The sequence below is a fragment of the Cyclospora cayetanensis genome, unplaced genomic scaffold (genome assembly GCF_002999335.1).
Source record: "Cyclospora cayetanensis isolate NF1_C8 unplaced genomic scaffold, CcayRef3 CcayRef3_contig_47, whole genome shotgun sequence".
Classification (NCBI taxonomy): Eukaryota; Apicomplexa; class Conoidasida; order Eucoccidiorida; family Eimeriidae; genus Cyclospora; species Cyclospora cayetanensis.
Window position 1 is genome coordinate 22,846 of NW_020312447.1, and position 13,770 is coordinate 36,615.

The following is a 13,770-nucleotide window of genomic DNA, read 5'->3' on the forward strand; positions in this document are numbered from 1 at the left end:
TTGCATGTGGCATCGGGTGCAGATCCCCGGAGTGCCCGAATGCTAACTTTTCAACACAAATAGAGGTATGTAGATTCACAGGATACGAGAGCTTGGGACAGTAGATAACGTCACGACACACACCCGCAGCAGGAGAATGCGGGTTCCGGAGTAGGATGAGCTCACAAAACAACCAGGCAAACAGCAAAGCATGTGCGGCTCGGGGGTGAGCCAGCGTTTGGCGAAGGGAAAGCTCGGAAGCAGGCGCCTACTCCTGGAAAGCAGTGGCAGACTCTATAGTAATGAATGTACTTTTGGGGCCCGAAGAATCACAAAGCTTTGATTCTCCACTTAGCCCCACCACTTGCCTATACACCCGTCCCTGCTACACGTTGCAGCTGCACAAAGTGCTGATCTTTCGCAGGTGAGAGCCCCAAAGGACGGTCCCGTTTTCAACTGGCTGTTCCTGATTTTTTTGTTGACCCAAAGTTCCTTTACACTATATACTAGGGCATGCTCAAGGGTTGACGGGTGCAGTTCTCAAAGGAGCATGTGCAAGCTCCCACCCTCCCGATCCCGTGGCTATCCCTCGCTATTCCGGAGTCCTATGGACTTAGTCTTTAAACTATCCTGCATCTGAAATCCCAATGTCTCGCTTTTGCATGACTACTCCTAGGCAAGCAGGGCACCCCGGTGGCCCCAAAGCTAAGTACTCTGGAAGCAACCGAGCTCCCCTAGCTCCCAATTCGCTACTTGCATACCCCCATAGTAAAAAAAGAGAGTAAAGGCCAAGTAGCACCTTGCAGCAATTCGTTTGAGCACCTGAAAGTTTAAACTTAAAAAGACTTGCATGTGCGTCCGAGTCCCGCAGGCAGCCTGACGCTTTGCAAACGTGTAAGGCTTGCGGGCCGTTCTCCTTAACAGAGCTTCGAGCACCTAGGCTCTCAATCAGTGCTTTCGATTCTACCAATAGCATAGTACTGAGAACGACAATCAAGAAGCGATCACCCGTAACAAACATATCCTTAATTGTAGCTTGCCGCTTTGTTATAATCTTAGTCGATTCCTTCAACAGAGCTTAGTGCTAGGACCCACGATAGAAAAGACTTACTAAGGTCCCCATTGCAGCCGAAAACAGAATAAGAAAAGAAAGAGCACAAATGATGTGAAGTATGTAGCTGTAGTTGAAGCCGTTATGGCGGCAAACGCCTCAGGAAAGGGGCCTTTAACGCGCAGATAAAGCTACCTCATAGGTACAGGAATAACTAAGGGTACAAATTCTTTAACCTGAACAGCACCATCGGCAATTCAGAAAAAAGCGTTGAAAACACGGAAGGAATGCCACTAAGATGCGCTGAAAGACACGTATATGCAGGTCACAGTGCAACAAGGCCAGCCAGCAGTTTAATGCGGAGCCCAGCGGGTCATCGACACCAGTTGAAAATCCCCATGACTTGTGCGAGGGCTCGGCGAGGCGAAGTGACAGGCTTCAAAATTCATAAATAACCAATGGAAAGTGCCAGGTATAGCCAAATTAGAATCAACCGTAAGGCATCTCTGGAGGCGCTGCTCCAGGCCAGACTTGGAGATGGTCACAGCAGCCGCAGCAGCCTGCGGACGTGCGGCACATAGCAGTACCACATGGGGAACCGAACCATTTGAGCAGAAATAGAAGAAACACCACGTATGGTCCAAAGTGTCGTGGAGGAAGATGGTTGGATCATAATCGTTCGAGGAAGTGTAACTTTAGAAAAGTTTGATCAACCTTAGGATTCTCAGTAGAAAGGTATTGCGTGTCGCGTGAGCCTTGGTCGTCTACCGCCCATCAACCGTGAGATTTTCAAAGAACTCATTGAGTTTATTCTAAGTTGCGCGAAACTGTACCCTTCCTCTACCGCTAGTTGCACAGATCATGTGTCTCACTGGCACACAGCATTGACTTTTTAGCGGACAGGTATGCAGCATCGCTTGATGCGAGGGAAAATTTAGCGGAATAAGGTACACTTCTGTGCATTATTCTACATCATCTATAGTCAACGAAGAAACGGTAGAGTATCGCGCTTACACTACTCTGCAGCAAACAAGATAGACGCATGCACTGGTGATGAGCGGGGCTGGCAGGCAGAAACATGCACCTGTAAAAAGCAATGAGTATAAGTGGGCTTTAGGAATGTTAGAAAATGCTTCAAAAATTTTTTCAAACTGCGCTCTGGAGAAAGCGTTACTCTCGAGAGCTTGGCGTGCCGGCTTTCATAGCATGTAATGCGCTTACTCAACATTCGTTCTCCTTTTTGTTACCCACTTTAGGATGCGTTTCACTTGTTGGTGTAGCGTAGCATGAGATATGATAGTAAGCATCCGGCGAATGAGACCATGGTACAGTAGCCTTGCCCACAACTGCAGTAGGAGCTCGTGTAGGGTGAGCTAGACAAACCCCCAGATAAGAAGGGAATGTACACCCTGGCCACAGTGAACACTTAAATGGAGGCTTAACCTGTTTCCTTTCTGAGTTGCTTTGGCGCTTTTCAAGGCCATGATGCTCCGTATCATGAAATACATGCTTTTTTCCACAAGAAAGAGCGCACTTGTGGAGTAGCGTATGAGAAATCTACAGACACCCAGTTCTGCAAGGCTTCCAGTAAAACTGCCAACTATTGCTTTTACGTTGCTACATGATTCATATAGTGCCGAGAACTAGAGCGCGACCTGAGGCATCTTACGCTGTTTCTCTGTGTACCTGCAAGAAATGGAGCAAGGCTGGAGTGGATGTACCCTCCAAGGACCAAAGACTAACTCCTGGCTTGAGGGCGAAGCGCGTTGTGTGCTGCCTAATGGAATAGTATATGAGGGCCAATTCAAGGGGGGTGACTTTCACGGGAAGGGTAAGCAATAGGAGGCAATGCAGCAAGGAGGACAACTTGGTGAACTTTGGAATCCTCCTACATGTTATTTCCACCATACAATATGCACAAATGAAGTACATAAACTTTTTGCTGTGTAATCTATAGGTGTTCTCATTTTCCCTGATGGGGGTCGTTATACCGCTGAGTGGGAGTGTGGGCGCTTGCAAAGCGGATACTATGCATTTAAGGATGGCCTTCCCTACCAAATGCAGAATTGGTCATACCTTGCGCCAAGCGACCGTCGCTTTGTAGAAGAATTTCGGCATGGGTTTGATTCCAGGGAGCAATGCACAAGCGTGAAAGTGCCGAATGGGACCTATGATACGGGTAGTGCCTTCTCAACCGCACTCCGCCGCTGCTCCCACAGGCACCTTTCCAACTCCAATGTGACCAGATTGCATCAAAGCTGAAGACAATGCAAGCAAGTGTGTGTGTGTGTGTGCAACTAAGGTGATGGGTATTTCAGCAATGTGATGGGTAGTATTACATCATACGATGGCTCTTCAATGTTGGCGGTGCCAAACGCTCTCCTAGCGAATTGGATTGTCCACCAATGCAGACGCGGCGAGAACACTGCCTGTAGGAACAACTTTGCTTGTACTCGGCTCAACAAAAACATTTTGGGCTCCTACACTTTGCTGGCTTGGCCTAGCATCGAGAATCAGAGAATCTGTGCAAATCCTTTTTCGAATACTTTCATTTTTAAAAGACACTGTCGACCGACACGCGTTTATGTACACCGTTTCACACTCTCCCGTGGTCTAGAAAGTATACTACGGGACACTGAAAGAGGGTCTAAGCGGTATTGCTTGGCACTGCTCAGTTGTGTTGCAGGCACAGTAACGGAGTGTGATAGTCAGCACCGCAAAGTTACACAAGGATAACCTTACCGACATAACAAAGGACGCCTGGCTCCCATCCACTTCCACCTGTTGCATGGAGTGCGAGGCGATGTGAGGGGCTGCGATCTATCAAGTTTCTACCTGAGCAACAAAGTTTTTACGGTTTCTCTGAGGAGGCCAATCCTTTGCGTCTAGGTTCGGGCAGTATTCTGGTGGACAGACCAACCACCTTTACTTACACTCAGAGCAGAGGGACGTGTGCAGCGCAACCGGGTTTCGAGCTAAAAATGAGGCTTCAGCATACAGCACGCTCTGATGAAGAGTGCACGTGACAAAATAAAACTAAACAAACTTACAAAACTAGTCACTAATCGCAGCGCAAATTAAATGGTGCACACTTCGCCTTGTCCTGGTTTCATTTTGCACGTTTTGTTGCCACACGACGAGGGCGTATTACAGAACATTTGGAGAGTGGCTCCCTGGAGTTTAATCGTTTAGGGCAGTAAGCTAACCACCATAATAGCCGTATAGTGTGTTGCATGTAAGGCTTCGTGCCGACTGTGAAAATCGAGCTCACCACAAATAGTAAGATGTTCAGCCTTGAGCACTTTCAATGAGAAAGGCTGATACATCCAGTTGGACAAAACTAAGGGTGAAGTGCGAGCAGTTATGTACCGCTATCCCAGCGTTGGCCGAAATCTATGAAATTAACTCATTTTTGTTCTTGTCTTGGCTTCTCGCTTTACTCCTATAGACGTGGGCTCTTACAAAGGTTTTAGGCTAGTGTGTTCTAGCACTAAACAACTTTGATACAAGCATAACATCGATGGAAGATAGATTTTAAAATACCTATTGCGGTGTATGCTGTTAGTATAAGCATTAAGATACTAGCCTTTTGAATTTTCCTATGAAGTGAGACTAGCACACTTCTTGAGCAAGAAGTGAATGACAACGGGCATCGTTGGAAATAACGACTGCAAGCAAAACCGCTGAACAGGTTAGAGAAAGGCATGTGCACGAGCCTAGCTCAAATATACGCTATTGAGCAGGGCTTTCGTCCCTCAGAATCAGCGAAAGCCCACGAACCTTGAATGCTCCCCCAATGGGCGCCAAAGTTGTAGGATATTCAGCTTCCCTACTATCCTTCTGGCTTCCTCCACAGATGCAAGCCCCCGCTCGAGAGCCCCTTTTTGGCGCTGAAAAAAGTGTCTCAGTGCTGCCTAGAACCTTCACAACAAGAAAGGGTAACAAGCGTCTTCAACGCAGGCCTGGTGCGCGCGGGTGGAGATCTCATACTCAGTAAGCATCATGCTCAAGCTTGCAACAGCATGCCAAATTTGTCTTCAAAAACAACTTACCCTCCGTTCTGAAATCAGTGCTAATACTTGACAAAAGCGCACTTTGCGTTAATATATACTGCAACACTTATACTCACTGGCCCGAATGCTGCACGCCAGCATTTTAGGCTCCATCACGAATAGAAAGAATCTTCCGTACTAAAACGATTCAGTGATTCACAACAAAATCTAGCTTTTAAAAGAATCAGCGCTAAAAGACTATTCTGTCATTGTAAATTTTTTTTGGTTAAAACTTGCGTGCGAGCCAACATTGGGCTTCACAGCAATAGCTTCCCTATTGGCCCAGTGGGCATCAGTGCCGCTTTGGCCAAAAGTAGCTAGCTTGAAGACAAGTATTTCTTATTTGCCCTTTCTTGAGCCTTGCCCATGGTCGTTCTCAATTTTCCTGTCAAACCTACCATTGTGGAAATAGCACGCAATTAATAAGGTGCCTTGAATCCCGAACCTCCCCACACTCATACTAGTAATGCAGAATCTATCTCAGCTTATGCCACAAACGATCATGCATTTGCGCAAACCTGCCTTTCGGTGTGAGAACCCTGATATATTTCGGCCTTGCAGGGGCCCTAGTGATTCAGTTGCACTTGCTTAGAGAGCTTTAGCTGCGACAGCAGCTGAGGGTGCGATTGTAGTATTCGTTCCACACACTTGGCTCCCGTAAGCTGAACCTTTCTTCAACTGACTGGCAGCACAGCCGTTTATGTCTCCCACGCTCAGGCCTCATAGAAGGACAAAATAGACAAGACCACAAAAAAAGTAGATGTGCAAATGTTAGATGCTTTGAGTGCCCACCCGCCTCACGCAGCTTCGCGGACCATCCGAGCTTCGAGCCCGTTTCGATGGGCTGTCCAAGATGCGAAAAATGTACTGGCGAAGCTAGCTAAAAATTTCAGCTTCATCCAGCCAGGCTGCGGCTTAACACATCTCATTTCTCTTGTGCAGCGTTGCTTCTCAAGCCCAGAGGATGTGCTTCTACCAGATGGTTGGCCACCGGCCAGTCTGGAGGCAAATAGTGTTTAACCGGAAATGAGCTTGAAGTTCCACTGCGAAACCACGGATAGCAATGATTATAGACTTCCTAGTCAAGTGGAACCTATTTCTGCTTAGTGTCGCGACCTGCCGGAACTTGGAAAACATCTGGGACAAATCAAATTTTAAAAGCCATGCACCACCAAGAGCCTCTTCAAATACACAGCAGGAAGGGCACAAGGTAGCACATGTGACCCGAACTGAGATTTTGTAGCCCGGTTCTCCAGAGGGGAGGAGAGATGACCTGTGGGCCTTCTCACCGCCGACAAGTGATACTCGGAAAGAGCAAGAACAACGGCTGGTTAATGGCTTGATGCACTAATGATTTGATATATCAAGAAGACAGCAAGTATTTTTGCAGTTGCATTCACTCTTAGATGGCTTCTGGATTTTAAAGGGAGTGTGTTGACTCATCCTTTGCAACGATGAGTAATGCATGCTGTTCACCTGAGCACGGAACAGTCGCGTGTTTTTCTCCAACGTTTGATTGTTAGTGCTATTGCGTGCTGTATAGCAACACCACTAAGTGGGTGGCTGTTAACGTCGAATTAATTGTTGCATGCGTATTTGTCATCCAGTGGCAACTCGCGGGGCATCATCAGCGAAAGGCCGTTTCCTTTGTCGTCCTACGCATCCTGTTATAGCGCTCCAAGCTATCTTTATGCCTTTCAGCAATTTCAGATTAAAGGCACTTTAACGCTCATCATGCCTGTGTGGTTGTCCTCAGGACTCCTACCCCACAGTTTTTGCCGAAGTGAGTACTCGCGCTTTCGTGTTTTACGCTTGACCTTGCAGGGAAGATGTTTGAACTGGGGTAACGCCCCAGTACAGCTGCAAAATGCTTTTTTCACAGGCACGCTCTACGCATGAGCACCTGAAGCGCTAGGGGCCCTGCAAGCTCATCGCACTGCAGGGTCCAGAACCGCTTTCCAAGCTAGTGTGTATATCCAATTTTCTGAATATCAGCAGCTGAAAAGAAATGTGCATGACTAGAATAATTGTGCGAAAGAATGGGGGGCTTTCTTGACATGATTATGTGCTATCCCTCCACACTTGTGCTTAACGACGATACCGAGCCTGAGTGACGAAGCACGACCCAATTACAAATGCTTACCTTTTAGCTCGTTCATTAGGACTGAGACGGCACTGACACCCACTGGGCTAGAGTAAAATTAGCACACTAAAAGCACAGCTGGCACGCACACAACGGTGCACACAGAGCCAATCTGCCGTGACTGAGCAGTGTTTTAGTGTTGATTTTGAGCACTGTTGGCTGACTCTCTGAAGTATTGAATCGTGTCCTGTCATTGGTGCTGTAGTCCGTGTTACAGGCGCAGCATCCGGCCCCGTGGATGCCAAACAGTGGGAACAGAGATTGATCCCAGGCGGTTGTTCGCGGAATACTCAAGATTTGCCATGTAAGGGTGCACTATGTGTTATCTTTTGAGACGGACTGTGGGCACTCTTTTAGCGAGGATGAGCAGAGTGTGTATCGAGCTTGAGACCTTTAACGAATGTGCTTAGTCCGCAATGAGGATCTTTGCTGCTCTTTCCTGTTGTGAAAGCTCAGGACAGAACTGGAAACGACGAGGAGAGACCATTACAACAATGGGCTTCCATTGGAAGCAGTAGTATAGCGGATTGACGCCTGTTGAGCGTGTTCCTGGGCCCCACATCTCTACTTAAAAGTGAACATCAGGCATTGGTTTGAGAGAGTTCCTGTTTGAGCTTCCGCACTTGTCCGATAACCTGCTGTTATGCTGATATGGGCGTAAACAGATGTATTGCCTCCTGTATGACGGCTTGCATTGTAGTAATTCAAGCAGGTGGACAATTTCCTTCGCATTAAATAGGGCAGCATTCTCATCACATCCATCGCCTAGGGGTGTCTTTATCAATGCTGCAAAAGCAAATCAAATTATAGAATTTCCTAAGCGATTTCTCGAAGCCAGAAATCTCTTGTTGACAATCTGAACATCCCTTTGCTACCACTAGTGGATGAGGGGGGCCACAGCTGCAGCAGAGCGTGCGTTGATGGCTAAAATAGTTATCATCTAAAGCCTCCGTAGGCAGACATGTAGCTTTGTTCGATTGAAGCTTAGAAATTTAGGAAGTCTTCTTTAAAGCGGGCTTCTCTCGTTCGTGGTTGGCGTACCTCAGGCCCGCATCATAAGAGGAAAAGGACGGCAACGTTGCGCTTTGCTCCTCCTGATAAGCACTCCGAGCCTTAATTTCTGGTAGTACAAAGCACCTAGCGCACAGCTGCACCACATCGATTCTTATTGTGTTGAACTAGGCCCACTCTGCAACCAACAGTAGTCATGAACAGCCAAACCAAATACTTAAATTTTGGCCAAACCTCAATTAAATACACCAAGTGTGCAGAAAGTGTCAGAGGGTGGCTTAGCCCGCTACACTAGCACTTTAGCTTGAGCTTCTTTTTCAGTCTAACTATGGGAGCGATTTGCTTGTCTAACATGCTAGAAAATGATCTCCTTTTAAACCACTTCACTTATGTTGTAGTGAAGCTATACGAGCTTTGGATGTCCTCATGGAAGCAGGAGTAGCTTGACTTGTCAAGCCGACTCCGTGCTTGTAACGCTCCATTGAAGGCTCCCATAGGGAGGCACTTAAATCCAGCTTCAATACAAATTTAATGGGAAGTCATAAGGTGTCTCTAAAATATCCCCACCTTTCCCCTGCCCACCCCTCTAAGGGGTCCGATATGAGGGAAGGGAACCGCTATGCTGCGCTTTATTCCACCCTCTAAGCACTCAGAGCATTCACAGCTAGTTGCACACAGCCTCTGGCGTACTGGCACGCAGCGTTCTCTTGTTAAATAAATGAAACAGTACTTCGTAATAAATTCGATTTTTAAACTGGACTCACTCATGACTTGATTCGCTGCCAATTCTTGGTTGAATATAACGTGTGTAGCAGAACGTGCTGAAGTTCAGCTCTGCCCGTTACACTTTGCCCTCCACCTCAAACTCATGCCTTCATATCTCGCAGCTGTCAATCACGACCATCTGCATGCAGGACAGCATAAGAATTTCACCGTATCATCACTCCCCAAGAAAGCAGAAGCACGAATAGAGAGGTGCTGTGAAGAATCAAAGTGTATAGTAGCCGGTTAAAAGAGTAAGAAGGGAAGTACACGCACACATCAGCCAAAAAGGGACTCTGGATCAAACCAACACGACCGCGGCGGCGCATTGGCTGACTAATCTTTGATGCGCTGGATTGTGTAAGCCTCCTGCCACAAGACAACAGAGAACAGGTAAAGGCGTGAAGAGAGTCAAAATGCGATTCAGCAACGCCTCTACACCGCAATGTCTGCATTCGAATACAGCCCCTGCATCCTAGTCTATTTCACACCTAAAAAACAGAAGGAAGAGTGTAATAACAACGTACCTGAGAGAGTTTGCGTATAAACCCCAGTATAGGAAACATTCTACCAATAATAATCGGGAACGTGGGAGGCACTACATGTAGAAGGAGGTATCAATTTTAGGCAGAATATACGGTGGAGAAAGACATTTATCGAAAAACACAAAAGCTAATGTCGTCCATGGCAACTATCATTGGATTCCAATCAGAGCCTCAAATCCTGACATCAGAAACAAAACTCGCAACTACTCTGTGCAACACTCAGGTTGACGTTCCCCACTTCATTCCCTAGAAAGGTCTGCTTAGCGTGTTTCCTGAAATCCAGGCACTGGTATCGCTACCTGGAAATCCCCATCTCCACACTGGTCACTTTGGTGGACGGCAAAGTGTGCAAGCAATTCGGAGAATCTTGAAAGTTTCTGTGGAAGCGAGTTCTGATGGTTTTGTGGCAACTCCAACATTTGGCAAATCTATAATGTGCAAACGATCACTGCTTTCTGATAGAATGATGAAGGATCCTAGTCACCTGGCCACAATATCCTTCGTCCGGATACCTCCTAGTGCACCTCTTGAAGCCTACCGAAAAACATGACTAAATCTCCAGGGTTGAAATACACAGCCGACACTGCTTGTATATTTATTGCCTGTTCTTCCTTGAGCGTTGTGTATACATTTGTGCACACTGGCTCGCTGATCTCTGAGTCTTCCCGTTGCTAAGAGTAGCTGATAACCCCGGACCACAAGGTCCAGGATCAGATCGGTGAGGGGCTTCTCAGGGTAGACTAGAATTGCAGGGAAGCGACGGGTAGATAAGTGCTCTGTTAAATAAAAAATCTACTGGCACAAGGAGGGAAAGCGAGCCCATAAGCTGAACCTTTCCCCCATGATAGAGCTGCAAGGACTGAAGAACTGTGCGGTTGGTGCACTCCGTCTGCCCCTTTGTCTCAGGGCGGTGCGCGGTGGTCATATTAAGGCCAATGAGTGGGCGGGCCATAAAGGCACGCCAGACCGTACTAATATAGTTAGCGTGCCTATCCGTAATTGTGCTCTAGGGAAATTCCAAACATTGGATACGAGTAATTGAGTAATTTTCCGAGTCGTCGAAAAAGCTGGACCAAGGCATGGAGTGGATGTTTTTGCTTAGGCTGACAACGATGTCAATGGTCTCCTCGTCCTTGACCTCTGGTGGTCCCGGAATAAAGTCTGGAACACATCAGTGTAGGAATATTTATGCAAACGAAAGGCTTTGCAAATGGTTGGGTTTAGGAGACTGCGGCTTCAGCTGACGAGTGTTGGGGCATGAGGGTGCAGATTCTCTGCAGCGGGACATATCCGTGGTCACCCGAGAGACCGTAAGAGCCTTGCCGCTATAGTGTGAGTCCCACCATAATCTGAAAACGTTGTTGTGTGCTCTGTGCGAAACAGCACTGTGGAGGGAACTCGGGATCGACAAACGGCCGAGTCCGAGCTTTGTTGCTGTGGCTGCGGCGCGAACCTCCTCTGTCCACGTCACACTCTTCATTCTTTGAACTAGATCAGGGTGAGAAGCAGCGAGGCGAGCAGAGCCAGGAATCAAATTCAATTGTTGAGGCGCAAGCCCATTGAACTTCTTGACGTTCTCGAGGGTTTGTAAAGGTAAAGGCCACGCACTTTTTACTTCACATTTTAATAATTTTGGCAGATGCCTGCAGTCAAACTATGGAATTCTGCAAGCACAGCTGCTCTAATGAAAAAAGGCATATGAGTGCCTTCATGTAGTACTGTGTGTTTTGCAGCAGGCAAACGCGCGAACCCTAGGTTTTTTAGGTGCCCATGGTCGTTGCGGCTGAATCCTACGGCGTTGTCTATGTAGACAGGCATCCCTTCCCGAGAAGCTGAAAAATGGTTTTGATGGCCTTGTAGTTGCAGTACAGCTGGGGAATCTATAGCTCCAAACGGCAAACAGGAATACTGGATTTTGAGAGTGCGAGTGTGGAACGCCAACTTGTTGCGTCGGCTTGGTGAACGGCGATAAGAAAGTATCTGTGAAGTCAAGTGTTGAGTACACAATTGGCTCGTGCAAATTCTCTTTAATTCTCCAGTATTAGGCGTCGTGATTTGTGCTGCAGAGTGGTATTGTTCAGAGGCCCAAAAGCACGTACCGCCTTCCGTTCTTTGCCTGCAGGGTTACAGGAATAAGGCCAAAGGTGCTGGTCAAGTCCTGTAGTTTGTCCTCTTCTATTAAAGCATCCGCCTAACGCTTAAGCTTCTCTTCATGCTGTAAAGGCGTTCGATGGCGCAGCACATAGCTTGTGGCAGACGCAGGTGCTAGCTCAATGCAGTTCGCTGGACTTCTGAAAGGTGGCCAACCTGCTCGTAGCTCGTCAATATTTAGCGCATACCCGAAGTCTCACTAAAGATGCACCCACTCCTTCTGTTTTTCGGCCGATTATTTGATCAAGCTTCCCAAGAAAAACCAGTTGCAGAGCCACTAAGGCGTATGCATGCTCAGAATAATCTTGTCCTAATGGTTTGCTGAGCCCGCATAAAGACCACCTCTTGTCAGCGAGGCACGGACGGTACTGCGATCAGCGCCGATGAAATGAGGACTGCTGAGGAGACCAGGAGTTATTTTCTAGCGTGGCCTGGGACATCAATCTCTACAACACGCAGCTGTGCCTGCATGCGCTCCTTCCATTGAACCACCCACGGCAAACTCAGAATTTCGTCATGATGCACGAGTCCTACATAGATGCCGTAGACCACGCAGATATTACCCGATCCGAATCTGAAGTGGCATTCGGCTGCCACAGCTTCGCTGTCTCGTTCATTCTGCCACCTGTCAGCAAACCTGAATTTGAATGAGTGCGCTTCCTCGTTGACAGACAGACTCCACATGTGCGCCGTGTCCCCGGATGGTAACCGAATCCCTTCACACCCAGTGTCAAGTGACGCTACAAATTCTTGACCAGTAATGGGACCTTGTATTGGTAAAGAAGCGGCCTCTGTTTGGTCCTCAACTGCAGCGCTATGCTGTATGGCCCCCTTCATTGCGCTGCATCCTCTGCGATGGGCTTGCCCCTGTCGTCTTTGTTCTGCTTTGCTCACCAAGCAAGTGGTTTCCACTAGGCCCAGTCCTGTTGTTCGACTATTCCGTGTTTTCCTTCAGCGTGCAATTTCCAATCGTATGACTCCGTTGCTTACAATTAAAGTAGATGCGTTTTGGGGGGCTGGCTGGGCCTGCCTAACGCGGGGTTTCTCTGTCTTTCTTTCCTCGCTCACGTTCGACTGTGGGCCAGGGCAGGTCGACACAGCATCAACATCCATGAGCTCTAGATCTTGACTTCGCTCTTTATTTTCAGCCAAAGAGTCACGTGCTGCGCCCATTCGCTTAAAAAGCCCAACTATTACATCGATTGCGAAAGCCCCCACGGTGGATTGGTCAGTAGCTATGTTGCTGCCCATCCTGCGACCATCTGATGTGACACTTTAGGCAGGTCTTATATAAACCACTGGGAAAGCAGCTGACTGTCTACGCTTCAGCTTTTGGAAAACAAAGCTTTATATTTTTTGTATGCTGACAAATTGAAAGAGTTTACCACGGAAGCCTTCTCATTCCTCCCAAGGCTTGGTGTTAAGCTAATTTCGGCGTACACTGGAGAGGCAGGGTCTGCATGAAGGCTTGAACTGTAGTAATCCCTGCGAATGGGCAACTGTGCATGCATGAGTAGATCCACAATTTAGGCAGCATCGATTTAGCAAGCAACACTGGCTTCTATTCACCTAGGGACCACAAAGCGAGGTACATATCTAGCTAGATGACGACATGCTCGAGAACTTGCCCCTTCTCCCGGCCGTCATTCTTATCTGGTCGGCTTAACCTGAGCCACGCATGTTTAGGAATTTTATCTACTAAACGCGTCATGACTTTTCATCAGGTGTGGAGCTGCCTCGCTCACATTAGCTTGCAAGCCGGCCTCTGTCGCCCTCCCACGCGTTACGCCACCATCAATCTCAATCGCAACAGGATGTTTCCGTCAGTCAGCCTGCTGCGTATGAAGGTCTAACTATCATATTGCCAAGTCACTTCATTAGAACCAGGAACCGCCTGCAGTGAAGCAAATGTCTCATCTACGGCCAGTGGATGAGCGGAAAACAAGTGCATCGAACCATGTTGCGCTACCAATGTAATCCTCAATGTAAAGGTCTCCATAGAGAAACTCCTAACTCCAGACTCTAAAATGCTGAACAGAAAGCTCCTGAGTGCTTTTCGTTTCCATTGACCCCGCG

General features: G+C 47.7%; 1 protein-coding gene across 1 annotated transcript; it reads left to right on the plus strand.

The window, feature by feature from the left end:
* The first annotated feature begins 2,725 nt into the window (after positions 1 to 2,725).
* Positions 2,726 to 3,292, plus strand: LOC113146650 (MORN repeat-containing protein 5-like). Its single transcript, XM_026334646.1, has 2 exons — positions 2,726 to 2,861; positions 2,988 to 3,292. The coding sequence occupies exons 1-2, from the start codon at positions 2,726 to 2,728 to the stop codon at positions 3,290 to 3,292; spliced, it is 441 nt and encodes a 146-aa protein (XP_026190431.1).
* Positions 3,293 to 13,770: the final 10,478 nt, after the last annotated feature.